The sequence below is a fragment of the Drosophila guanche genome, unplaced genomic scaffold, assembly GCF_900245975.1.
Source record: "Drosophila guanche unplaced genomic scaffold, DGUA_6, whole genome shotgun sequence".
NCBI lineage: Eukaryota > Metazoa > Arthropoda > Insecta > Diptera > Drosophilidae > Drosophila > Drosophila guanche.
This window is the reverse complement of record NW_022995745.1, coordinates 7,937,170-7,964,248: the sequence shown is the minus strand read 5'-3', so window position 1 is coordinate 7,964,248 and position 27,079 is coordinate 7,937,170. Positions and strand designations below refer to the sequence as shown.

Sequence of the window (27,079 nt, the reverse complement as noted above, 5' to 3'; positions counted from 1 at the left end):
GTGCAGCAACGATTACAATTAATTCAAATTAAAATTGTAGTCTGGAGTCTGTCTGACAGCGTGAATCGTCTGTGGCGCTCATTGCGCCTCAAAGCAGACTGCAAATTTGTGCGTGTTTCACGAACATGCCAGGTACAGCACTCACGTGTCCACTTCCGTTTCCGTTTCCGTTTCCATTTCATACCCCACAAGAACAAAACAAAAGCAAATAGAAAATACACACTTGAGGGATTCTAAACAATTTATTGAACACTTTCTCTTCTCACTTCATCTCTTGGGCGCCGCTTACAAAAGTACGCAAAAAAAAAACCAAAGTTATATGTATATGGGGTTCGCATATTTGTATGTATGTATGTATGTATGTGGTGTATATGTATATGTGTGTCTTGTATATGTTTAAGTAAATAAGGTTCGTGTGAGTGTGTGTGTGTGTGTCGTTCGGAATGTTGCATCGAAAATTGGGCGACAGTGGGACGCAGAAAATGTTCTAAGGCTTAGACTAAGGCTTAAAGCGCTTAAAATATTTAGTGACTAATTCAAGTGTATGTGTGTGTGTGTGTGTGTGTGTGTGTGTTGCAAGTGTGCATGTGTGTGAGTCTACAAAGTCTTAAGAAAGTCTTACCGGAAATACTCTATAAGTAACCAAAAGCTGCAATCAAATATGAATGAAGAGAGAAAGCTAAAACTGTGAATGGACATGGACTTGGACTTGGAGGAGTGGAAGGAGGGCGATGTGTGTGTGGCATAGCACCGTCTCAAAGCAGTAGAACCTAGGCTTAAGCTAAAAACAAAAAAAAATAAATAATCGATTAGCGACTGCCACCAGACATGCAAAATGCAGGGAATCATCGAATCGTTTTGACAGTGTGGGACAGAGTGACAGAGTGACAGGGGGGAGGGACCCAGTAAACTTGTCTTGATTTTGTATGTTTATATAATTTGTAAGCAAAAAATTAATCTAATCGAAGCGTACGCTACAAATTTAAGAGCCGCAGACGCAGACGCAGACGCAGACGCAACTGTACCCAGGCCCGGCACTGGAACTGGAACTGGAACTAGTACCGCCAAAGCGGAACCAGTTTCTCGATGCGATGGCTGGGTGGTGGGGTGCAAACAGGCAAACGGGCAACCAGGCAACCAGGCAACCAGGCAACCAGTACCGGAACTAGCAACAGTTGGGTTTAGCTCATGACAGCGCCCGCTTCTTGGAGAGCGTGCCCTGGACATCGGCTGGCGATGCCAGCTGGAGGACGGGCAGAGCACCGGCTGCGGCGGCCGCAGCCAGCTGGGGATTCGTGAAGGCAACGGCCCGCTCCTTGGCCCTGAACGAGGAGAAGGGGCGCAGGCGAACGTACAGAATGGCAGACGTCAGGCAGGAGGTGACCAGAATGCCCAGCAGCACGATCAGCGTGATGGCAAAGCCCGGCGTGGTCATGCATATCAGTCCCTCCTCGCGCACGGGGAACACCATGGTCTGGGGCGCAGTCGAGCCGGAGGCATTGCTGGCATTGCCGGACTGCGACTGCTCGTCAATGGCAAAGGTCAGATCGCCGGAGGAGACCACCTTGATGATGCGATTGAGGCCCACCTGGGGCTCGGCAACGGCACGGGCGCGACGCTGCACTCGGCGCTCGTCGCGTCGCTTGCCAATGGCACTCGCCACATGGTAGGCATCCACATGGAGCTGGGGCGGCGGGGGACCGTACTGGGACTCGGGGCCCACCTGCAGGTGGTGCACATCCTGGAGGTTCGTCTCCGAGGAGCACTGCTCGGGGCAGTGGTAGCGGCAGATCTGGATGGTGCACTGGAAGTGAACCTCCATGGAGTCGGGGAACTTGAAGGCCTGGAAGTGGGCGTACGACAGCACCGAGGCGGAGGCCCCGAAATTCTTGATCTTGGTGAAGCGGGACATGAGCTTGGGTCGGGTCACGCAGCCCCGCTGATCCACCAGCTGGATGGGCGCTCGCTTGCCATCGTGGGCCACACAATTCCGCACGAGCATGTCGAACTTGGAGTCATCGTCCTTGATGGCCAGCACCATGGTCATGGTCTGTCCGATCTTCACGAGGCCGGAGACCTCCGAGGCCCACGGTCCCTTGCCCACTTGGATCTGCATCCAGCAGCCGACATTGTCGCCGGCAAAGTCCGCCCGCACCACATCCAGCATGTCCACGGGGAAGGGCCGGAAGGTGACGCTCTTCTCGTACTGATCGTGCCACGTGCAGCGCAGCTTGCGCGCCTGATCCCACACCTCCTGCACCTGCGGATCGTACTGGATGACAATGATATTCTCAAAGTAAGTGCCCGCTCCGGTGCCGGCGCCCGACACGCTCTGGTCGTGCCCATAGCCCTGGCCGTAGTTGTCCGTGTTGCCCGCGGTGCCGCACTCGTGGAGTCCAATGTCGAAGCTGGCCGAGGTGCGTCCCAGTCCCGAGGGCAGGTGCACGCAGTTCATGTTGCTGTAGTGGCCCTTGGAGAAGACGATGCCGTTGAAGGGCTTGTCGAACTGCACGAACACCTTCATGCCGTTCTTCTCGCACTTCACATCGAGCGAGATGATCTTGGGCATGTCCTGCACGGGCGATGCCCAAATTTCGTTGTTGCTCGATGCGCCCACACTCAGGTCGGGCACTTGCACCTGCACCTGTTGCACCTGCATCTGTTGCTGCTGCTGCTGCTGCTGTTGTTGCTGCTGTCGTTGGGGCGGTGGCGGTGGTCCCTTGTAGAACTGTGCGCCAGGCGGCGGCGGTGGTCCAAAGGGTTGGCCAAAACTTAGCGGAATATTTTGATGGTTGCCTGCAAGAGCTTAGGCATTGGATGCAAGGTTCAACACAACGCTCTGGGCTAGACTTACTGCGCAATGTGAGGCCCAGTTGGGGCGGAGCGGGTGGCATGTTGTGCTGATAATGAACCTGCACCTTGGGCACCAGCACGGACGGCGAAGGTTGCTGCTGCTGCTGCTGCTGTTGGATCTGCTGCTGCTGTTGTTCCTGCTCCGATTCCTGTGCCATTTGATCCAGCTCATTCTCGTGCTCGGAGAGGGCGAGTGCCAGATCATCGTCGGGTCCACCGGCAATGGCCTTCACCACCTCAACATCATCCGCCAAGACCAGGGCAACCTGCGACCCATTTCCGGGTAAAGAGAAAACAGAGAGAAAGAAAGAAAATCATGAATGGTCTGCTCTCTATATGAAGCTGCCACCAATTGCTGCACTGCCGCAGAGAATGTCAAGTGGAATTGGCGCATCAGTGGCGGATGCGGTGCGGCATGCAACTCAATTGCATAAGGCAGCGGCAGCGGCAGTCGAGACAAGAGCAGAGTAGAAAGAGAGAGAGAGAGAAAAAAGAAAAAGCTGCTGCAACAATTTCGCTTTTTTCCTCCACTCCACACTGTGCCACATGCGGCACGACCCAATTGTCTCGGAGATCCGCCTGGCAAAGAAGGCGATGTCAAGGCTAGAACCAGACACACAGACAAACGATCCAAAAGCAAAACGGAATGAAATCAATGCCCGATTGAGGTGACTGATCGGCAGCAGCAACCGGCAGCTTCCCTTTAACTTGGCTAACTTTCGAAGGTTTTGCTTTGAGAATTCCCAGATGCCTGGCAGCTCATTCGTTGGCAATTAGTTGGCCTATCAACGAGGGGAGAGACAGTGGCGAATGATGTCCAGTTCAGGGTACTTCGGCTGCTGCTGCCGCTGCTGCTGCGTCGTCTGGGCCGAAATCTGTGCCGCAGTGCCAAAAACAACTTTCTCTCCAGCCCCACAGAGCGAGAGCATCTGAGAGCATCTCCAGCTTCCAACTGGGATCGGATGGGATGGGATGGGATGGGATGTCGCAACGTTGGAGGCATCCTGCAGCAATCCTGTTTGGTAGAAAGTGATGTGCGGCAGACGATTGACGACAAAAAAAGGTAAATGGTAAATGGTAAATGGTAAATGGCAATTGCCAAACGAGTTACCCCCCAAAGCCAACAACAACAAATTCTATAATAAAAATGTACATTTATCGCCGCATTCGGGGGAGCCAAAGAGGGGAATGGAACACCCCATGAATACCAAAACGAGAGACGCAAAAGATTTGATATGATTTTCGGTTGATTTATCCTCCAAGCCGGAACACAATCATCCACCGCCTCCTGCTCCGCCTGCTGCGTTAATTGAAATGTGTGCCAAGTGCCAAGTGGCCGTGTTCCATTCCCACATGTTCCGTGCAAAATCGTTGCTGTAATCGCTGCAACTGGACGGACGGACGGGGGAAGCTATGAGGCTGAAGCTGAAACTGAAGCCAAAGCCAAAGCTAAAGCCAAAGCCGGCTGTTGTTGCTAATCTTGACCTCGGGCCCGATGCTAAGCTCTTGGAGATGCTGTCTGTCTGTCTGGATGTCTGGCTGTGGGTCGCTCTGACTGGCAGCGCACCAAATCGAGAGAAAGTGAAACATTAGCAGAGAATCTGCAAGGAGGGTGCAGAGGGAAGGAATTTGGCAGCCACTTGAGAGGCAACATTGCGCGGGGGTCAAAGGTGAACGCTATGCAGCAGTGTGGCAGCAGTTTGGCAGCCTTTTCGCAACATGAAAGCGAAAAGGAACTGCAGATGGAGCGCCCATAAGGAGTGGGAAATCGGTTTGTGGCCAGCGCAAATTGTGTCATAGCCCCAGAATACATCCTCATCCATGCACACCAGCAAACAAATACGAAAGAGAGACAAAAAAAACAAAGCAGCAGAAAAATAACAACGAAACTTTCTAACGTCACGATTGTGGTGCCAAGAGATTTTTTCTGATGGGTATTACCGAGGCACGGATGCATATGGAATTTTAATATGTTCCGTTCCCTCCGGGGGAAAGAGTCCAAAAACAAAAGAGAAAGGAATGCCGTGGCCGTGGCCGTGGCTTGGGCTCCGACTCAGGCTGTGGCTTGTGGTAAATGCTATCAAAGAATCCAAAAAGGATTACCAAATAAGTATATTTAGGCGCAAAGTTGTCATGCTATTACGTCAGGCCAAAGGTTCGTTACAAATTACAAAAGGAAATTCGCTGTGAATCAATTCGGTAATAAAATTCCCTTTTAACCATCGAAATTTGCACCTCAAAATATAACAGGAACTAATGCACACACACATGCATATATTCGCAGAGGGGCAGCGGGCACACGCGTGCAATTGAAGCGCAAAACGAGGCCATGGCAATTACCCATCCCATCCCAACCCATTCCATTTCATTCCAAGCAGCGCTTGGCGGCTGCTGACTGCTGACTGCTGGCTGCTCTTTCACTTGAACACACAGACACAGGCGCAGGCACAGCCACCGATATGCACACGCAGTTAGGCAGCGCAGCCCAGACTGACGAAATTGAGAGAGGGAGAGCGGGAGAGAGTAAGAGATGCTTAAGCCGGCTGCTTTGAAGTACTGGCTAAACGAGGAAGCAGCTGCATCTGGCAGCTCTTCTGGCAAGGCAAAAATAACTAAAGTTATCATTTGATACTGAACTGAGAACAAGACTAAGCCAACAACTAATCCTAAAACGAGTACCAACAAAAAACGGTTGTTAGCTGCAGCATCTAGGCAAGAAACTCGTTTGGACAGTGCTTAATGCGAATTATCTGTTCATAAGCTGCTTGCAGTTTCTATTGCTGCTGTTTGCTTTTGCTGCTGTTGTGTCTGCAGCTTAGGCTTAAATTGACTTTAATTATTTGCATCGTCTCGACTCACCTGCAGTGAAAGGAAAATGATAAGCGGCAGCCAAATCTTCTTAGCACCGATTTCATTGCCACCACCACCTTGACGCGGATGTTTTCTGCAGCGCTGTTGTTGTTGTTGTTGCTGTTGCTGTTGCTGTTGTTTGTGACGCCGCAGCTGCTGCTGCTCTTTTGGATTAGTGTGTGTCATGATGTTGCTGTTGCTGTTGCTGCTGCTGTCGTTGTTGTTTTCGCTGTTGTTCGATGTGTAATTAATTTGTTGAACATTATTTGATATTTTTTCTAAGGCTTACAGTAGGTTATTATTTGGGAGAAGTAGAAGAAGAAACAGTAGAAGGAGCGGAGCGGAGAGCGACGGAGCAGAGAAATGCTCAGGGGAGCGGGTGAAGCAGAATCGAAGAAAGTGCTTCAATTGTTTGGCTTGGGTTTCGCTTTTTTTGTATCTTTCTCTCTCTTATTTTTCTTCGCCCATTAACATCATTATTGGCAACTCATGAAAGTGTTTGCTGCTAACTGCAATTTATTAGCAATTTTCCAGTTAGCTGAATGATGATTGATTGTCACCATAACGCCAAGCGCCCCCCCTCTACACCCTCACCTACGTAGCTGCCCCCACCCACGGCAGACAAGTGAAAACAAAAACACAAAAAGAGAGTGAGCGAGGAGAAGAAGAAGAAGAAGCAAGAATTCTGTCTGCCTGCGCCTAATGATGGTCACCGGCAGCGATGCCCGACCAAAAGTGACTGTTGGAGTGAGTTGAGTTGAGTTGAGGTGAGGCGAGGTGAGGCGAGGCTGTGGCTTGGGGTTGAGGTGAGAAGTGTTAATAGAATTTCCCCATAAGTGAAGTGGGTCAGCCATGGGCCACACAGACAAATAAAGGCATATGAATGCATAGTTGGCCAATTAAAAGGCCGCAAACGGTCTGCAAATTGCAGAGAGTGAGAAAGAGAGAGTGAAAAGGAGTTAGAGAACCCGGAAGAAGTATTGAGGGAAAGGCAAGTGACCTTGAACATGTCCTCGAACACTCTCTGAAAGATGCTCAACAGGGGAACTGGAAACTGTCAACAGTTTTAGTTTGAAAGTTACTCAATACAGTAAGGAAGGATCCATGTTTATGGCTCCATTTTCCTCAAATGAAACTAAAGAAGAGTTCTAGGGAACTCTTTCTTCTGGGGGCAGCTACTTTGTGGATTATTTTGATATATTTTATCTTGAATATTTGTTTACACGTTGTCTCTGCTTCTGTTTCTCCTTTTGTTTAGCTTGATTCCACGTTCCGTATGCTGCAGGACGAACTTCTGCACTCACCTTCCACGCTGTTGGCCCAATTTCGCTGTTCCAATTCCAATACGCATTCGAATTCCACTTCCAAATTCCAAACTCTCGATCCACAAACAGGATGCGTTTGCGTCTGAGTCTGCGTTCTGAGGCAACTTTCGAAAACTGTTGCACTTACTGCTGGTAAACAGTAACCGTTACTGGCTGTTGCTGTTTCTGATGCTGGGTCTGGGTCGTCGCTGCAGCAAATGAGGGGCACGAGTCACTCGGCGGGGCGTGCACTGGGCGCAGTGACTGCGGCTAATTGCGAGTTGCACGCGGTCAATTAACTGTCGACAGACTGTCCAAGTGGAGCACTTAATCTCTCTCTCTCTCTCTGTGCGCGTAGACAACAACAAAAAATATTCAAAAAAAAAGAAGAAAAAATGCACTAAAAAAGGACACAGAAACGACAACAAAAATTGCAAACTGTTCACTTATTAACCGTTATCTGAAACCGCTTCGAAACGGTTATTGCCCGTTTGTTGTGTGCTTTTGGTTTTGTTTGTTTTTGTTTTTGTTTTTGTTTTTGGCTTGTTGTATTTGCTTTTGTGTTTTGTTTTGTCGGTTGCTTTTGGGTGGATTTTTGTTTATTTCTGGGACTCTCGAATACGGATATGTTCGGATATCAGCGGCAGAGGATCGAGCTGCCTTGAGCTTCGTCTGGAAAAACGCGTCTGGTCCGCGCCGTGGGTTAGCGCCGAATGCTGCATACACCTGCTTTCTCGTAGCGGAACACTTCGCATGCGCAGCAGCAGCGGGAGCAGCGACGGCAGCGACAGCGACAGCGACGCTGGCAGCGAAATTTCATTTCTTCTTTTCATTCAGACCGCTCCGATCCGATCCGATACGAAACGATACGAAAAGATCCCCGAGCCGAAGCTCTCGGCAAGGCAGTCGCTCAGTGTGGCAGTCGGCCAAGTGCCAAGTGCCAAGTTCCATGTCCCAAGATCCAACTCCAGCTACAAGTACGACTTGTTCAGGTACAGCTTTGCCGGTTGCCACTGCCACTGCCTCTGCTTGTGGCATGCGTCGTTTGGTGTCCCCCCCCCCCCCCCCCCCCCCCCCTACCAGTGGTCTCTGTTTGCTTACGGGCATGGGTGAGGAGGGACAGCCTCGGCCTCGCTCTCGGTCTCGGCCTCGGTCTCGGCTTCGGCTTCAACTTTCAGTTGCAATGGGCATTGGTTACAGAAGCAGACGCTCGCTAGGCAGCCAGACGACGACAATTGCATGGACAAGTCCTCTAACTGTTTGCACTTTCTATTCCCCCTGCAGCGGCAGCCCCTGCGCATCCCCTCCCCTCCCCTCCCCCACTGTCACCACGTGCCGCATGCAGCCACTGCCCAGCGTCCACGATCCACGGCCCATGCTCCAATTTGTGGCAAGCAATCATCAAGCCTGTGGGGGCCAAGCTATGGGCGTGGGCGCCCTTTGATGGCACTACAGGGGTACGGGGCTACATGGGGGAAGGGAGTAGGCAGGAGGGAAGGGGCAGGGGCTGGCGTCGCTGTAATGTTTCATCAACTGTTCCACTTTTCCATAAAATATTTTTGCCAAGTGCCGCATTTGGCATGGCCCACAACAACAGCAGCAACACCGTTGCACGGATGCCTGCTGCTGCACTTGCTCTCGTTGAAATAATAGGATGAGCGACAACAGCAACAACAGCAACAACAGCAACAACAGCAATTGATAACCTGCTATCCCCGCCACGCACAGTAGGTCGCATTCGATGCGAAATGGGAGCGACAGTGGGATGAATGCAACACAGACACCACATAAACGGAGACACTGTGTGTGCGAGAGAGAGAGAGAGGAACTTAACATTTAACTCCTTAAAAGTACTTCAAATGAATGCAAGTACATACAAAATAGTTACTCGAGGCGAGATGTGCCTCCCTGCTTCCAACTTCAGTCAAAAAACCATCAGCAGATTTATAAAGAATGAGCGTAGCTCTCTCTCGCTCTCGCTCTCTCTCTTCCAGTGTGTCTTAGCTTTGCTCTCTCTCTCTCTCTATACAGCTAGCAGTTTCCAGCATTAGGTAATCCTTTCTGCCTGGGGTGACTGGCAGGGTGGAGTGCTTCAAAAGTGCTCGGAATTTCCCCTCAAAGATGGCTCTTTTCAAATTTCAAAATGGTTCGATCTATCCAAGTGACTTGTCCCCGTGTCCCGTGTTACATTTTTGGTTATAACGACTGCTCCAGTTTTCTCTCCTTTTTGGCCCACTGTGCAGGCAGAGACTGAAGCTGCGACTGCGACTGCGACTGCGACTGCGGCAGGCATTTCATCGCCATTTCAATTCCACTTTGCAGTTTTGAGTTTTTAGGGGCGCCGCGTGTGTGTGTGTGTATGTGTGTGTGTGTGTGTGTGTGGATTCCTGTTTGCTAAATATGACCAAAAAGACTCGTTTCGAAATTGGAGTAATTTCGTCGCCAGGCGATCGATCGGAACGGAACGGAACGGATCGGAACGGATCGCATTTGGCTGGACTGCCGTGCTCCGGTTCGGTCAGAAAGTGGCCAGCAGTGGGGTTGGCCACTGCCTGCCATCCTCCCCGAATGTGTCTATTGGGGCACACATTAAGTAACACGCGCCAGTCAGTCTAGCCCAAAGCGAGCGATCATCTGCCGTCTGCCACTTTGCTCAATTATTTTGGCTAGCTTTTGCATGAGATTTTCGATTGGTTTCGGGCCGCAGTGGCTAGCCGCCCGGTAGGCTGGGTCTGGGCCTTGGGTAAAGGGCAGCCTCAGCCTCAGGCTCAGGCTCTCTTTTGTGTGTGTGTTTGTCGCACGAGGCACGCATCTTAAGCGAACCCAAGAGATGTCTTATTAAAAGTATCTTGTTACTTTCACCGCCGACTTGAATTGCGCTTCAATTTCTCATACACACAGAGAGAGAGAGAGAGAGAGCTGCTGACCAAATGTGGTGCTGCTCTCTGTGTTTGTTGCACGGCCGGCCAAAAGGTTTACAAAGCGTCGCCAGGTTGGGTTGGGGAAAACAACAGCAAATTCCTGCCGATGGGCTTCTACCTTTTTCTTGGCCCAAAAGCAAAATCCTCTTTGCCACGCCAGTTTCTAGCCAACTATTTGGGTCGCTCTCACAATTTATTGGTTTAGTTTTCATTGCATTGACACTTCATCATCGCCGCTTGCATGCGTTTGTCATCTGCGTCTGTCTCTTGTTGTTGTTGCCACTGCCACTTGCTGTTGCACGTAGGTGTTTTTGTTGCTGGGGATTTTATTGTTGGTATAACCTTTCGGCAGCCCATCAGCCCATCAGCCCATCTCTGTGGTGGGGTTACCAAGGTGGCAATGGCAGTGCCACCGCCACAGCGTCTGAATCTCGACCAAAGTGAAAATGCCGACAGCAGAAATGAACTTAAAAACCAACACCGAAGCGTTGACTACACTGCACTCACAGCTGCTGTACGTAGAATCATTTAAGCGTTATTTCTACATTAGAACTTTCATTTCAATTAATAAATATTCAATATTTATGGCATTTCTGCTGCCTATTGTAATATTTATTAGTGATGTTTCCCGATATTCCAAGTGGTTATTTGTCCATAAAGTTCTCTGGGGACTTGCGTTTAAGGCAACAAGGTTGAGGTTACATGAATGACAAATGTTTTGCCACAACGTTTTCAGTGTTGCAAAGTGTCCGATTGAGGGCAGAGTATATGCCAGTGCTGGCAACAACAAGCAACAGCAAACAGTAGCAATGGCATCCATTAGGCCATGAGAAGACGCTTTTTGCTGTGGGTGTGAGTTGAGTTGAGTTGTGGTGCAGCGTGGGGCGGGTGGTGCAGCAAAAAGAATTGGGTCAAAGCTGTTGCAAGTGCCGCTGTTGTTGCCGCTGCAACTCATCGAAGTGACTTAGAAAGCGTCTCCCTAGAATCCCATCAGCAGCAGCAGCAGCAGCAGCAGCAGCGGCTCCCCCTCCCTATCAATTTCACTTTCTCACCAAAGCAGAGAGACAGCGAGAAAGGGGACGGAGGAGGAGAGGTAATGAAAGAAAACACAAACAAAAAACATTGAAAGTCAATTAGCCGCTGTCCAAAAAGATTCTTCAGGCGAGAGAGAGAGAGAGGGAGGAGCGGCCAACAGACAATTTGGCAACAATCTAAGCCAGCCAGCCAGGCAGCACGCATTAATGTATCTCTGTCTGTGTATCTGTATCTGTATCTGTGGCCGAACATCTAAGTATCTGCACAGCACCCGAGGCCATCGCTGAGCAGGCCTGGGAAGCCTTTTTGCCATTGCCATTGCCATTGTCCGTACCAAATGGCATTTCAGGTGCCGATCGAACGATCGACGGAAGGTTGGGGATGCTCTCCGAGATACGAGCACGGTTTGGTTATGAAAGTTTTTGGCGATATTAACGAAAGTTTTTATTTTGTATTGGACATGTTTTGGGGCCAGTTTTTGGCTGCGAAGAACTTTCAAAACGAAGGGCAAACGAATGCGATATGTGGATCAGGGATGGTTGAGGCAAATCCTAAGAAAGGAAAGGGGAAAGCACTTCTTTGACCGTCTGTTCCCATGGTCCAGGGAACGACCAATGGCAATTGCATTTGACAAACTTTGAGGCTAAGTGCCGCGCAGTGCCACACCCACTTTCCCAAATGAAAACAAAATCGCAGACCACCAGCACATAGCATCACGGAGTGAAGTCTTCTCCATCTCCGTCTACATCTCAGACTCCAACCACAACTACAACTCCGACTCGAAATATCGATGCTGAATGTGCTGCGCATGCGCAAACAAACGAAATGAAACCCACTTGATGGCCAATGGCTTGTCTAGATGATGGATGAATGGAGCTGCTTGGCCAGAGGAAGGGCACGCACGGTGCTTGGGTGCCACAGTCTCCATTTGTGTTGGGTGTGTGTGTGTGTGTGAAGGCTTGCCCCACAGCCTCACTTTGGCTGTGAATTGAATTGTTAATACTAAATACTCGGCCACTTCGTGTGTGTGTGTGGAGTAATGTTGATCCACTTCAGAATGCACGAGAGATCAAGCAGCAGAAAAGGGGAAAGTGCCTGAAACTTGGCCTAACGTTAGATTTTGCATACAGATTGATCGGGATTTGCGATGAGCTTCCCCAGTTCGAACTTGCAGTGTTCTGTAACGCCTGCAGGTGGTCGAGTCCCCTGCTACAGCACAGGGGGAATGCCATTAGCAAAGCCTCCGGCAAGTATTGACTTCAGTATTTGTTTCTCTTTTGCTTTTTGGTTGTGCTGCCAGTCAAAGTCAAACATCGATCATCTTGCAAATAGAAAACTAATCTCCAATCGGTCGGATGGATCCCATGGATTGACTGCTTGCGGGTGGGCCCAGGCGGCTGGCGGCTGGCGGCTGGCGGCTGGCGGCAGAGAAGAAAGTGTCAAAATCCATTTGAAGTATTCGCTGGTGAAATTTAAATCATTTTCATATTTAATTACGTACCGACAAATAAACGTTTGACATTCCGTGGAGTTGGACATTCCGTCTGCCTGCCACCTGTTCGGGCTGCTCCAACTGCCTGGGCGTGGCATGCCCCCACTCCATCACGGGCTTGTTTTTGTCTGTGATCTTCATTAGCCTCTGCCCGGCTCCTGTTGTGCGGTGTGCCTTTGCGGTGGGGTGGCCTGACCAAATCTCCGACTCGTGTGTTCATTGAGAAATCTGTGCGGAGAGCAGCCCATTCCACAGTGGTGTGAGCGAGAGCGCGTCACCAGTCCAACGGTGTTGGACGCCACTGTGCACTGAGCGGCGGGGCGGGCGATAAAGTTGCCTTCGTTTATATGGGCTAAGCGGGTGCCCGCAATGGCGCTACTTGCCGACGACCTACTTGCACCTAAACATCCTCCCACCACCCCCCACCCCATTGCTTTCGGCCGCAACCCTTTGCCCATTCCATGCGTGAGCGAAGATTTCATTCATTCACACACGCACGCACGTCCGCCAGCACTGTGTGAAAAACAGTTATCTGAGAGAGCAGGCGATATGCAGTGCGAGAGCGCGAGAGTGCACTGCTGAGAGAGCCGACTCTGGAGACACATTTCTTTCGCTGGCCTTTTGCGTTCGCACCGTTTCGTCTCTTGTTAGAGTATTCTGCGAAGAGTACTTTGATTTTAACGAGATGTTTGCTACGTGCAAAAGGAACGCATGGGAAAGCAACTCCGCCGAGTCAGCAATCATATAGATATATGTACATAAATACATACTTATATACATATACATATTTATCAATGTACATATGTACATATGCATGTATGATAAATGTACTCATCACAGACTTCAACTCAATGCCAATGCTCAATGTTATAGGGTATATAGAGCATCGACCCAGAAGTAAGTTTTTCTTCAGTTTTTTTTGTTTTTTGCGTCGCATACAAAGCCGCTTTTCGTTGTAGTCCGTCTGGTCTGAAGATGAAGACGAAGACGAAGCTGGACGCAGAAGCCGGAACTGGCGGCCATGGCCATGGCCTAAACGCATCGCAACGCAATGCGACGAAAGTTGCGCCGTTTTTGGGCTGGCCAAACGAAACCAGACGGCAGAGGCTGAAGCTGAAACTGCTGCAGCAGCAGACGCAAGCGGAAGAAGCTGCTGCTGAGGATGTCCAGACCCGTCCCGTTCCGTGGCGACCTGTCCACTGGTGGCTGGTAACGTGAAAATGCAGCGCAACAAGTTTCGCAATAAAGAGAAAGTGTCCAGATCTGGTGTTCTCGGGATCGTAAAGAATAAATTTGCGGGCTATTCAAATGTTTCCTGTTTCTTTTACACACACACAAACACAGACAACTGCATGCAGCAGACCTGCCTGCCCCTTGCACCACATCCCATACCCTCGACCGCTTTGGCCAAAAAAAATTTCATGATCATCTTTCGCTCTCTTCGGCGAGAAAGTTGCCTTCGTTTGGGCCGGGACGAGTACGAGTACGAGTGCGAGGTGGCAGCAGCCGGGAAGTGCAGCCAGATTGGGAGACGACGCATCTTGGCCACGCGACAAGTGAAAACAAGATGCCCAACTCGAGTGCAATTGCCATCCAAAAATAATTCCCCAGCGGCCGCTGGGAGCCCGGAGTCCGGGACCCAAGATGAGTGCACAGTGAAACGCAATCACAGCAATATCAGCCACAGACGCGTCACAATTTTAATTTGTGTTTAATTTCACACACACACACACACATAACACAAGTTGAGAGAGAGAAAGAGAGAGTGAGCGCACAGTGGGACACACGGAATATTGCAAATATTGTGTATGTGTGTACGATCACGGAAGGCATTGGACTGGACTTGTTCGTCGTGAACGGACGTTGCTGTTGCTCGAACTCGAACTCTGTTGATAAGAGCGGCAATCACTTTGTACAACTTACTCACACCCCCGCCCACAGCCATGTGTGTTAGAAAGAGAGACAGAAGACCTCCGTCCGATGATTAAATTCCAATAGTAAAATGAGCAACACAGAAATTCCCCATGATAGAGATGTCAAGCCACAATATTTAAGCCGCCAAGGAGAAACTTTCCAGCTCGAATTTATTTGTGTGGCTTCAACATAACTCGGAAAATAGCTCTGATCTACTTAGTTCTAGTCCTAGTTCTATATCACATAAAAGAAATCCCGTGTTAAAAATTTGAGTTAGTTTTTTGTATTTATAAATATAAATTTCTAGCTTGAAAACGGCCAAGTGTTCAGGCCTGTTGCTGTACGATAATGACCAGCAATGCGGCAACAGCCGCAACAGAGTGCAGCCTTCCTATGGGGGGGATTCTCTTATCCGCAAAAACATCCGAATCCGTTCCGTTCCGCTGTTGTGGCTGGAGGCTGTGTCGCCGATTCCCGGGATGGCGCAGTGCCAGCGACAACACAACGGCAGCGACATCGCGCGTTCCATCCCAGCGGAATATCAAATCGAGGAGCTCTTTCTCTCTCTCTGTCTCTCTCTCTCTCTCTCCGTTTCCTGGATTCCAACCATCATCTCGTCATGGCGTTCCTGGGCAACGCTGCGCTGGGCCTTCTGGTGCCCCTGCTGCTCCTGGAGATGGCTCACCTGTGCGACGGAGCCGGCACTCCCTGGCTGAAGTACAACAGTTACACGGCCCAGGCCCGCAGTCGGTCAGATCAGCGCGAACGCTGTCCTCATGTGAGTGCCCGAGTGGAAGGGGGGAAGTGGGAGGGGAAATACCCTAGAATTTCGATTTGGGTTGACGAACAGACAGGTCCCATCCCTGGTCACGCGCCTCTCCTAACTGGATCACTTTCTTTGGCAGTGTTTTGATATCATTCTAAGCACAAAAACAGTCGCGGCAGAGGAAAGCATCTCGGACGGCTCATCAATATGCCCAGCCATACCGCGGCACACTCAGCCTCGCACGGGGCTAGAGATGACACCCGCCATACACATTTTGCTCAAATTTAATAGCAGTCACGAGAGCATCGTAATTCACCTCACCAGTCGCAAGCAGACAAGAGCGCCAAGACAGCACCTACCAAATCGAATCACGAGCATGAACCATCTCTAGCGCCGCCGGCAAGAATGAGTGGGACATGGAGAAGCACAAGAAATGGGCTCACACTGATGCCAAAATCAATCACACTTTCTAAGTGGCTCAGACGTCGTCGTCGTCGTCTCTTGTCGCTTGTCTGTCTCTCTCGCTCCTGTTCTCCTCCTGTCCCTCTCCGCTGGCGACGGCGACAATTGCACTTTGCTGCAGGTGCACAAGTGCAGGCAGAAAGCCGCAAGAAAACAATCATCAAAGAATAGACAAAAGACACGCACCTATGGTAGGCAGTCTTTGGCAAGGGGGGGTACTGCATCAATCAGAGTCTGACTGCGACCACGGCTCCGGGTACGACTCCTCAATGGACGACTGTCAGTAGTCAATCACAGTGACAGCGCTAACTGCTTTCGTCTGCTGCCGCGGCTTCTACGTTGCCTTGCCGGCAAACCTCTCTGCTGCTCTTCTCTCTGTCTTCACTTGCGCTACCCATTGCAGAAGGTATAAACAGTTAGCGCTGACGTTTGCGGCGCAGAGAGAAATAAATTTCAGTCTGCATGGCATGATCGTTTTTAATGTAGGAGGATCCTTTATTCATGACTTGTTATCATTTAGCTAATGAAATCATATGAGTTTATTACCTGGCTGACATTTGTGGGAATCATTAACTTAAAAGGGTATCAATAATTCGTTGCTGATGCGTCGAGATCACTGCATTGCTTTCTGCTTGCAGTTGTTGTCTTTACCAACAACTTTCTATGCGGAGAGTAGGAGCAGAGAGTACGCAACATACATACACACATACAAACATAACCGACATCACTCTCTCTCTTTCTCTCTCTCTCTCGCTCTCTTTCCTTGTAGGTACGCGCCATACGGAACTTTGATTTGGCAAAAATGATGGGCTGCTGGCACGTGGTCCAGTACTACGCGTCCACGGAGGAGCTGCCGGAGTACGCCTGCATGCGCAGTCACTTTAGCTTCTCCGGAGAGGATCAACATGTGGGTAGCACTTAGAAAACCAGTAACAACTCCACAGCTGCCGTTATTTTGTATCCTCTGCTCACAGATCACGATGAACTTTAGTTACATTTTCGCGGAGGATCCGCTGCGGGAGAAGATGCAGGGCAACATTACATGGATGATACCGGAGTTTCAGTATCCCGGCCACTGGATGCATACCGAGGATATATGTGAGTGGCAATTGAAGAATGAAGATTGAGAGATAATTCCTATTAACCCTCTCCCCCCACAGATGAGGGCGTCTACAACACCTATGTGTTGGACACGGACTACCAGAGCTGGGGCCTGGTCATGCATTGTGCCGAGAAGAAGAAGCACACCAGGTACCTGTCAGCCCTGCTGCTGTCACGGGAGCCGACACTGGGCGAGAATGTGGTCAACTTTCTGCGTGAGAAGCTGCCCCGCTATCACATCGACCTCTCCTTTATGTTCGACATTAATCAGACGGCCTGCGATAATCTCATGGAGTCCAGCAGCGATGACCCGCTGGCCTACATTGTGAACGGCCGCAAGAATGCGAAGGAAATGTTTAAAATTATAACCAAGCAATAAAGTGGAGTACATTTAAATTTACGCGCATAGTGGAGCGCCCTCTGGCGTCTGTTTCGTGGAATATCGATACATTTCTACTGTAAAAAACTTTATCGTCATCGATATGCCGGCAGGAAATTCGCAATATTCGCAAATTTTTGGCGAAATGTGTGCGCTTCATGTGCACGCATCCTGTGAGTGGCTTCTAGAGGTGGAAGAACATCGATAGGATATGATGCTTCTGCAGGAAGCGACGACTCTGTCTAGTAGTAGTATTTTTGCGTAATTTCTTATTTCGAGTATTTCTTAGGACGCGGTGGGGTCAAAAATTTGGATACCGTGTAGAGATGTCTTTTCGAGCCATGTCCCAGGCCATTAACACTGCCGCTTCCACTAGCGGTGCATGAAGCAACGACGAAGCATGTCGCCAAACATACATTTACTCGTCAGGTGTCTCTGTTGCTAATTACATTAATAAGTAGCAAATATGTAGCGCCGGTGTAGTAAACATGTAATAAAAGAACATTTTTTTTAAGAGAAATTTATAAACAATTCAATTAGGAGAAGACCTGAAAACGAAACGGTCTTGTGGACAATTGATTAATTAATCTGATAAAATTATAATTTTAGAGCTGGGCGTTTTAGCTTGCTGCTTATATTAGACAAAATATTAACATTGAGGAACATGATTTACTTCGGTATGTTCAGCTAAAATTAAAGAACAAGAATGTATGTTTCGATATATATTTGAGGGTCAGACGGTATATTTAATCGATATCTTCGCGGTCACACTGCCCACTATTCCGCAAAAACAGAAAAAAATAAAAAAAACTTTTCCGTGAGATTTGTTCGCACAAATTGTGAAAAATACAATCGATTGAAAGCGCGCTGCAATTCCGTTCGTCCCCCACATATGTTTCGGCGTGTGCGGCAGGCATAAATGCCACAACAAACGCAAAGTTAAAGTTTCGCACGCGAAGAAGAAGAACAGAACGGACAGCAGCAGCTATAATTGTAGATGTCTTATTGTTGTTGTTGTTTCTGTTGTACCTGCCCCGACTCTCGCCATGACGCGGAGATGATGCTGCTGCTGGGGCAACACTGAGGCAAGGCAAGGAAAGGCAAAGTAAAAGTGGTGGAAATGTGTGTGCAACAAACAACTACGCTGCAGTCGATGATGCAGATGGCGACGTCCCAGCCCCATTGATATCGGGCGCGGGGTGGGGAGCATTTACTTACATAGGTGGAAAACTAACTATCGCCCAGAACTCGTGCGTGCCACAAAATTGCGCCAATAAGCAAAAGAGAGGCGAACGCAAACGCAAACATCGTTTGCTTTATTGCATTCCTCGCTCGCACTCACACATACACAGAAACAATCACCAAGCAGAGCAGCAGCACTCACGCACACTGGCCAACTCTCATCCAGCAAACACACGCGCACGCACATGCCCATATGTATGTGTTCGTGTGTGTACATGCTGCAGCAACAGAGATTTAGTCCGCTACTCTCCCATACACACATGCATTTACGCAGAAAAACGCAGCACAACAAAACTACCACCACCACCACCTCGTATTCTCCTCCGCAAATGTTTTGCTTGAGGTAAGTCAACACAACATCAAGATGCAAGCAACAGCGGCAACATCGGCAGCAGCCAAAGCAACAGCAACACGCAACAAAAAGCGAGCAAAAGTGCAACAAATTGATTTGTGTGTGTGTTTTTTTTTTGTTGTTTGGAGAATCCAATAAAAATTGGAAATCGCTGACAGTCCGCGCGGTGTGCACTAGTGTGTGCTCGCTCCCACCCATCGCTGGCATACGGTCGCGCGCTTTGTTGTGTTTTGCCTTTGCTGCATTTCTCTCGCTCCGCCCCAGGATGCTCCTGTTGTTGTTGTTGTTGTTGTTGTTGTCGTTGTTGTTTCGGCAGTGTTGCAAAAAGGTTAAATTAATTATGCATTTCGTTCGCTTCCAGTGAGAATCGAAGAAATTGAATCGTTGAACGTCGAACCTCCAGGCCACAACAGGAAGAGGTACAAGGAAGAGTCAGAGACAGAACAGCAGTCCCAGAAGCCCGTCAAGATGTCGCGCTGGGGCAAAAACATCGTCGTGCCGCTGGACTCGCTCTGCAAGGAGAAGGAGAACACCAACCGGCCGACAGTGGCCCGTTCCGTGGGCACCGTGGGCAAATGGGGCAAAATGGGCTTCACCTCGACCCGCACCTACACACTCTCCGCCCTCCATCCGATGGCAGCGGCGGCGGCAGCTGCCGCAGCAGCCGCCAGTCCCGCCCAAAGCCCGGCCTCCACCCACGACCACGATCCGAACGATCTGTCGGTGTCGGTGCCGGAACCGCCAAAGCCCAAGAAGTTCTTCAAGTCACGAAACGCAGCGCCGCCCGAGGTGATTGCCCAAATCATCCAGCAGATGCCGCACTGTGTCGCCACGTCGCCGATGCGGGATCAGCATGCGACGCCCGCCGCCGCCCACGAGACCCTCAAGCAGAAGCTGGCCAAAGGCAACTCCGCAGAGCGGAAGCGCAAGTCTCCCAAGAAGAAGGCGGCCACAGCCACAGCTACGCCGGTGACGCCCTCGACGCCAGGTGCGTTCGGCCTCGATCGAGATGACCTGGATGGCGGCTCGGCCTCGGAGCAACTGGAGGGTGGCGACGAGCCTCGTTCCAGCAAGAAGAAGCCAAGGGCCAAGGAGGAGAAGAAGCTGAAGCCGGAGGCGCCGCCATCGCGCATACTGGGCCGTGCCCGCAAGGCGGTCAACTACCGCGAGGTGGACGAGGACGATCGCTATCCCACGCCCACCAAGGATCTAATCATTCCCAAGTCGCGTACCCCAACGGAAACGGTAACATCAGCAACGGCAACGGCAGCGGCAGCGGCATTGGCTGCCAACTCCACGGAAGCCATCAGCTCGACAGCAGCCGGCAGCAGTCCAGATTGTGGTCCAGCGCTCCCGCCTCCCACAACGGTGCCCAGTGCGGCGGCAGCGGCCGTCGCGTCTGCTGCAACAGCGCTGCCGCTGTCCACATCCGCCTCCGCCACAAATCCCACAAGTGCATCCCGCACGCCGGAGCATCCGCCCATTGTGCTGCGCATTTCCAAGGTGAGTTTACACTGCAAGGAGTCCGTCTGAATATTTGAGGAAACACCTGTGGCAGTACCATATTTACAGTTTCTTCCTTCACTCTCGTTTTGCTATATCCGTTATAAAATTTAAAAATCTCTCAGCACTAGCGGGAGTACCCATAACGGTATTTGCACCGTTCTTTACCTTCGCAGAGCCGCTCCGGCAGCGATCGACGCTCGCTCTCTCTTTGGCTCACTCACCCTCACTCTCTTTTGCGGCTGGCCTCTCTCTTGCTGCCTCTCTCTCTTGGGTACTTTCTGTTGTGCCGTTCGAGTGGGAAAGAGAAAGCGACAGCAACAACAAGGCAGTGTTAAGTTACGCGCGCTTTTACATTAAACGGAGTTTTTTTTGTTCTTTCTCTCTTTTCCCTTGCCCGTTCTTTCGTTCTGTTTTCTGTTTTCTGTTTCTTGCTCTGCCTTCTGTTATTGCCCTCACCTTGTGGCTATCTTCGTTCGTCAGTCAGTCAGTGTCGGGCGCTGTTGTTGCCGTGTTTTTTCAGACGTTTTCCAGGCCCGAAACGCGACACCGCCAGCCAGCCAGCCAGCCAGCCAGGCAGCCAGCCAGCCAAAGGGGGAAGAGCAGCAAGCGGGGCAGCAAAAATCTGAAACCGAAAACGAATTTAAACTTGAGTCGAATTTTCAATCACTTTTTGCAGGGCACTTCGCGTTTGGTTAGCACGGACAGCGAGGAGCCGCCCAGCAGTTCGCCAGCGCACCAGCAGTACCACCATCAGCACCAGCAGCAGCAGCAGCAACAGCTCCTCCAGCAGCATCAGCAGCATCACCTTCAGTACCAGAACCAGAACCAGAGCCAGAGCCAGCAGCAGCAGCAGCACCTGGAGGAGCCATTTGGGGCAGAGGCTGGAGGCGCATTGGAGGATAGAAGAGACGAAGAGAGAGAAAAAGTTCCTGCAGTTACGCCAAAAATTATTGTGAAACCTCTGCGAGCGCCTGGCGCAGAGGGAACGAGTGCCGCCGGCTACGACGAGGATCAGCGTCAGCCAGAGGAGCCCGAGGAGGACGCCGACGAGGAGGAAGAGGAGGAGGAGGAGGAAGAGCCGCCCGAGATTAATTATTGCACAGTGAAAATATCCCCAGACAAGCCACCGAAGGAGCGCCTGAAGCTGATCATCAAGACGGACGTGATCCGCCACGCCATTGCCAAGGCAGCTGCAGCGGCGGCAGCCAAAGCTGCTGGCGAGGAGACGCGCAGCGAAAAGAAGTCCAAGAGCAAGAAGCACAAGCACCTCAAGCACGCACAGCTGGCAAGCAGCGGTGGAGCAGTGCCCACTGCGACGGCAGTCGTCACTTCCACGGCCACGGCCACGGTCACAGCGGAGGCGAATTCCGAGTTTAAGACGCCGTCACCCCACCTGGCACTCAACGAGCAACAGCAACAGCAGCCGCAGCAGCAGCCACGACAACTGATTTCACCCACGACCCGGTCGGATCACGACTTTGATTCGCAGTCCTCGGTGCTGGGCAGCATCTCGTCGAAGGGCAACAGCACGCCGCTGCTGCTGGCGCAGGCCGTGCAGGAGGAAAGCTGCGTCATACGCAGCCGAGGATCGAGTGTGATCACGAGCGATCTGGAGTCCAGCCAGCACTCGTCGCTGGTGGCGCCACCCTCGGACATTGAGTCGCGCCTGGAGTCCATGATGATGACCATCGATGGGGGCTCAGCGGCAGCTGGCACGACCGTGTCGGATGTTGCACCGGGACCGCTGCAGGAGGATATTCTGGCCGTGCTGCGCGGCGATGTGACACGTGTGAATGGTGCGGGCGAGGAGCCAGCAGCGGTGGCGCTGGAGGAGGAGGAAAAGGAGCCGCAGCCGCAGCCGCCCAAGCGCACGACTCGCGGCCGGGGGAGGAAGGCCAACAACAATGTGGATGCGGCACCAGCGGTGGCAGTGGCAGAAACTCGAACGCGGGGCAGGGCCAAGGCAGCGGAGACCACGCCATCACCTGCGGCTGCGACCCCGACTGCGCCTGCCCCTGTGGCCATGCCGAAGCGTGCCACACGCGGCACTCGCGGCGCCAAGAAGGCGGAATTGGAGATGGAAATGGAGGTGGAGTCGGGTAACGATCAGGAGGATGCCGCAGCCGCAGCGGCAGCGGCAGCCGCAGCAGCGGTGAGTACCACAGCGTTGCCGCGACGCGGCCGCAATGCCGCCCGTGCCAACAACAACAATTTGGCCAGCATCAACAACAACATCAACAAAATAGCCGCCAGCCTGTCGGCCAAAGCGGAGGCCAGTCGCCTGGCGGAGGGCGGGCCGGCCACGGCTGCCCGCAGCTACGGCCGCAAGCGAAAGAATCAGCAGGTGACGCAGCTGGTGCCGCAGGAAGCGAGCACGGAGAATGCTCCAGCAGCTCCAGCTGATATTGAGGAGGAGGAGGATGAACAGCCAACGCCCGCCAAAATGCCACACACCCAGCACGAGCCAGAGCCCGAGGCCGAGGCCGAGGCTGAGGCTGATGCTGATGAGGATCACGACAACGAGCCGGACCCGGACCCAGACCTCGACGAGGCTGAGGACTCAAATTCAAATTCGAACAACTCCTCGCTGCAGCACGACGGCTCCTCGTCGTCGCCCCCGCCGCGCGACTTCAAGTTCAAGGATAAATTCAAGCGCACCCTCACCCTCGACACGCAAGCAGCCGCCGCAGCAGCAGAAGCCGAGGCGGAGGCGGAAGCGGAGGCAGCAGCACCAGCAGCAGGAGCAGCAACAGCAACAGCAACAGAGGGAAATGCCACCTCGACAGTGGCAGCACCAGCACCAGCACCAGCACCACCGCCGCCAGCAGACACCGAGCCACGGGGCGCCGTGAAGCTGGTCATCTCGAAGAAGAAGGGCAGCATCTTCAAGAGTCGTGCCCTGGTGCCCTCCGACCAGGCGGAGCAGGCGTCGGTGGCCAAGCGGCATCTGTACAAGCACAGCTGGGACGCCGCACTCGAGGCGAATGGCGGCGGCACGGGCAGCGATGCCAGCAATGCGTCGGCACCCGGCGGTGTCTCCTCCACGGGTGGCAAGGATCACATGCTGCACATGCACCTGCTGGCCACCAAGTCGGATGGCGACTTCTGCGACAGTCCCTCCTCCAACAACAACACGAGCAGCGGCAGCTGCTCCTCCTCCACGCTGCGCGACGACAGTCCGGCCATGGGCCTCGGCCTGGGCCTGGGCCTGGGCAAGGTCTCGCGCAGCACGGCCAAGCAGGTCAGCATGCCCGTGGCCCACACCATGGTCGAGGGCTTTGACATGAATGCCGCGGAGGTGGAGGAGCTCGGACTGGAGCGGGTTGTGGGTCTGAGCAGTGTGGGAAATCTAGTCGGCAGCAGCAGCGGCGGGGGAGCCGCTGGCAGCGGCAGTGGCAGTGGCGGCGGCAGCGGCAGCGGCGGTCCCCTGCGGGTGGATCGCAAGACCAAGGAGTACTACACGGTGGTGCGGAATGTGAAGACTGCCCATCAGATCCAGGAGATTGGCGAGTACCAGGAGATGGACGATGACGTGGAGTACATACTGGACGCCCTGCAGCCGCACAATCCGCCAGCGACGCGCTGCCTCTCCGCCCTGCAGCTGGCCACCAAGTGCATGATGCCCGCGTTCCGGATGCACGTCCGAGCCCACGGCGTGGTCACAAAGTTCTTCAAGGTGAGTGTCCGGGGGAGGGGGGACTGCCGAGGATGCCATGGGCCACAATCCAACCTGCTTTCTGTGTCTTCTGTGTCTTTCAGGCCCTGTCCGATGCCAACAGGGATCTCAGTCTGGGCCTGTGCACCTCGGCCATAATGTACATTCTGTCGCAGGAGGGACTCAACATGGACCTGGATCGCGATTCGCTGGAGCTGATGATCAATCTGCTGGAGGCGGACGGTGTGGGCGTGGCGGGAGCTGCCCCCTCCGACCAGCGTGCCAATTACGAGCGCAACAAGCAGAAGGTGCGCGAGCTGTGCGAGGAGATCAAGGCGCAGGGCAAGGGCACACACTTGAATGTCGAATCCATCACGGTGGGCACCCTGGCCATGGAGACGCTGCTCTCGCTCACCTCCAAGCGGGCCGGGGAGTGGTTCAAGGAGGATCTGCGCAAGCTCGGCGGCCTCGAGCACATCATCAAGACCATATCGGACTTCTGTCGTCCCATAATTGCCTGCGACATGGACATGGAGCGGCAGATCACGTGGGTGCCCGTCCTGCTGGACAACATGCAGACGGTGGCCCGCTGCCTGCGCGTCCTCGAGAATGTCACGCAGCACAATGAGGCGAACCAGCGCTACATGCTGACCTTCTCGAAGGGCCGGGCCGTGGACACGCTCTGCCTGCTGTATCGCCTCTGCAGCCGCCAATTGGTCTTGCATCCATCCACCACGGAGCTGGCCACGGGCAGCAACAGTCGCAAGGAGCATCCGGGCGTCGCCATGCGCGAGCTGCTCATCAATGTGATGAAGGTGCTGATCAGCCTGACGCACACCTTCAACGAGGCACATCCCTCGCTGGGCGCCGATCTGCTGGGCAAGCGGGGAGACGTGATCGAGACGAGCTTCCAGCTGCTGCTGCTCTCCAGCAATTACATTCCGGACAATTGTGTCTTTGAGCTGAGCATTTTGGTGAGTCTTTGGGCCAATCTTTGACGTGCACTTGTGCTGATTATTCTCCACTTTCAGGTGCTCACGCTGCTGATCAATCTGTGCATGTACACGCCGCGCAATCGCACCCATTTGATGGAGGCATTTGCACCAGCCGAATATGTGGCAGAGACGCCGCCAGTGCAGGGCAGAGTCAGTGCACTCCAGGCGCTCATCGAGTACTTCTACAAGTGCGAGGAGCTGGCCAGGTGAGTTGCAGCGGGAGATCCCCCAAGTACTGAGATTTATCTTTGATTGATTTCCACACAGATTGGTGGAGAAGAACACGGATGCCTTTCTGGAGAGCAACGAGACGGGCAAGAAGAAACAGGAGGAAGTGGAGGAGACAGTCAACAATCGTAAGTTGCCTTTGGCCTTGTGTGGGTTTCCCATTTGTAAATCTTTTTATTTTAGTGCTTCAACGCGCTGGCCATCACATGGAGCACACGCTCAAGGGCAGCTACGCGGCCATTCTGGTGGGCAACCTAATCACCGACAACGAGCTGTACGAGGCCATAGTGCGGCGACAGCTGCGCGGTCACAGTTTCCGCGAGGTTGTCGGTGTGCTGGAGAAATATCACACCTTTATGAATCTGACATCCAGCGTGAGTAGAGAGTCCCTCCATTTGTGCCTCTAACTATAACTCTGCTCGTTGCTTTAGCTGGAGGCCGCTGTTGTGTCTCACATGAAGTCCACGAAGCGCATCATTGACAACTTCAAGAAGCGCGATTACATCTACGAGCATGCGGACGAGCTGGATGATGGCTTGCCGCTTAATCTGGAGACCACAGCGCAGGATCATCAGGATGAGCTGGCGGCGGGCATCAGTGGGGACACGACCACATCCTCCTCCACCTCCTCGTCGCCAACATCGTCGACACGTGTGCCGCGCGTCTACAAGACATACAGCAGCCACAGATAATCGCTGTAAATGGCAATCGATTACGAGAAGGAGGAGGAGGAGGAGGAGGAGCCTGCCACCAAAATGTAATTTGTGTTTATGTGTTTGTACTCGTTTGTGTGTGTGTGTGTATAGCATGTGTGTGTGTGTGCATTTGTATATGTCCGCACTCTGCACTTGGCTTTGGATCAGCTCCATTATATATGGATGCATAATTTATATAGCTGTTTATATGTATATGGATAGGTACATAAGGTTAGCAAAAAGTGTGAATACTCGTTTATTCGTTTGTGTTAACCCCAAAAAGTGATAGCAAACTCTTGAGCATGGTCAGCGTTGAAACTACAAGCCGAAAAAAAAAACAAGAAAAAACCCTAAGCCGAATGGTAACGGTAAACCTAACTGGCATTGATACCGCACCGGAACACGAACCGGAACTGGAACTGGAACTGGAACACGAACCGGGACCGGAACCGAACCCGAACAAGAACAACACAAAGATCCAAATCCACTACTGATATGTGTACGTTATATAGTCATAAGCAATATTAGCCTAAACTAAAAGAACAAAAAACAAAAACTATAAACGAAAACCTACTGCTTACCGAAAAAACATGTAAATATTGTTTAATCAGCGATTTTATGCGAGTGCGTTTTTGGTTTTAATTTGTAATGTGTCTGTGCATGTGTGTGTTTGTGCGTATGTGTTTTTTTTTTTTTTTACCTATTCGTACTCTTAATTATACAGTAGATATATAAAATAAACACATCTCCACACATGCTGTAATCTTAAGATTACTCGGCTCCCAATATTAAGCAGAGACAGCGCGAAAACGATAGAGAGCGGAAAGGAGAAGAGAGCGAAGGCGAAAGCGAAGTGTAAGAAGAGATTTAAGAGTGCATAAATAAAAACAGTTATTTTATTGCCTAAATCTAAACCTAAACCTAAGCTAAGGAGCACACCCTAATTATAAATATAAAAAAACCTATATATATAAATAAATATATGTATATGTATGTGTACGTGTACGTGTACGTTTACAAGAAAAAGAAAAGAAAACCACAAAAAATGTCATATTTAGGCTACAAAAATCTAGAGAGAAGAGCGCGAGTGAGAGAGAGAGAGTGGCGAGCGCGTACGCGAGACAGAGAGAGAGAAACAATTTCGGGAACAAAATGCATGTATATTTATTTTGTGTTTTAAAATTTGTCGATAATGTGAAAAAAGTCTATATATATATATATATATATATATATATATATATATATAGGAAGTACTTCATATATTGTTCTTGCAGAAAACAAAAAAAAAGCAAAAATAAAACCAAAAAAAAATTAAAAATGTGAGTTAAT

General features: G+C 51.5%; 3 protein-coding genes across 5 annotated transcripts; 2 read left to right on the top strand and 1 right to left on the bottom strand.

Annotated features, from left to right (window-relative positions):
• Positions 1 to 387: 387 nt before the first annotated feature.
• LOC117580914 lies at positions 388 to 5,889 on the bottom strand. The gene is made up of 3 exons (XM_034267676.1): positions 5,713 to 5,889; positions 2,855 to 3,119; positions 388 to 2,796 (listed from the first exon to the last, which is right to left on the bottom strand). Exons 1-3 carry the CDS (start codon positions 5,887 to 5,889, stop codon positions 1,187 to 1,189), a joined length of 2,052 nt encoding a protein of 683 aa, XP_034123567.1. The 3' UTR covers positions 388 to 1,186.
• An 8,967-nt stretch (positions 5,890 to 14,856) lies between these two features.
• On the top strand, positions 14,857 to 17,098 carry LOC117581100 (insecticyanin-A). Its single transcript, XM_034267991.1, has 4 exons — positions 14,857 to 15,147; positions 16,367 to 16,504; positions 16,572 to 16,695; positions 16,758 to 17,098. Exons 1-4 carry the CDS (start codon positions 14,989 to 14,991, stop codon positions 17,075 to 17,077), a joined length of 741 nt encoding a protein of 246 aa, XP_034123882.1. The 5' UTR covers positions 14,857 to 14,988; the 3' UTR covers positions 17,078 to 17,098.
• Positions 17,099 to 17,831: 733 nt separating this feature from the next.
• LOC117581091 (protein wings apart-like) lies at positions 17,832 to 26,770 on the top strand. Of its 3 annotated transcripts, none has more exons than XM_034267979.1 (9): positions 17,832 to 18,662; positions 19,033 to 20,174; positions 20,854 to 23,539; positions 23,591 to 23,853; positions 23,937 to 24,806; positions 24,864 to 25,033; positions 25,095 to 25,183; positions 25,239 to 25,429; positions 25,487 to 26,770. In XM_034267979.1, the coding sequence occupies exons 2-9, from the start codon at positions 19,140 to 19,142 to the stop codon at positions 25,745 to 25,747; spliced, it is 5,565 nt and encodes a 1,854-aa protein (XP_034123870.1). In that variant the 5' UTR covers positions 17,832 to 18,662; positions 19,033 to 19,139; the 3' UTR covers positions 25,748 to 26,770. The 3 variants fall into 3 exon arrangements, 2 of the variants coding, with proteins under 2 accessions (XP_034123870.1, XP_034123868.1); XR_004573626.1 differs by having other exon boundaries at positions 17,833 to 18,662; positions 20,854 to 23,853; positions 25,487 to 25,854; positions 25,899 to 26,770; XM_034267977.1 differs by having other exon boundaries at positions 17,833 to 18,662; positions 20,854 to 23,853.
• The last annotated feature ends 309 nt before the right edge of the window (positions 26,771 to 27,079 follow it).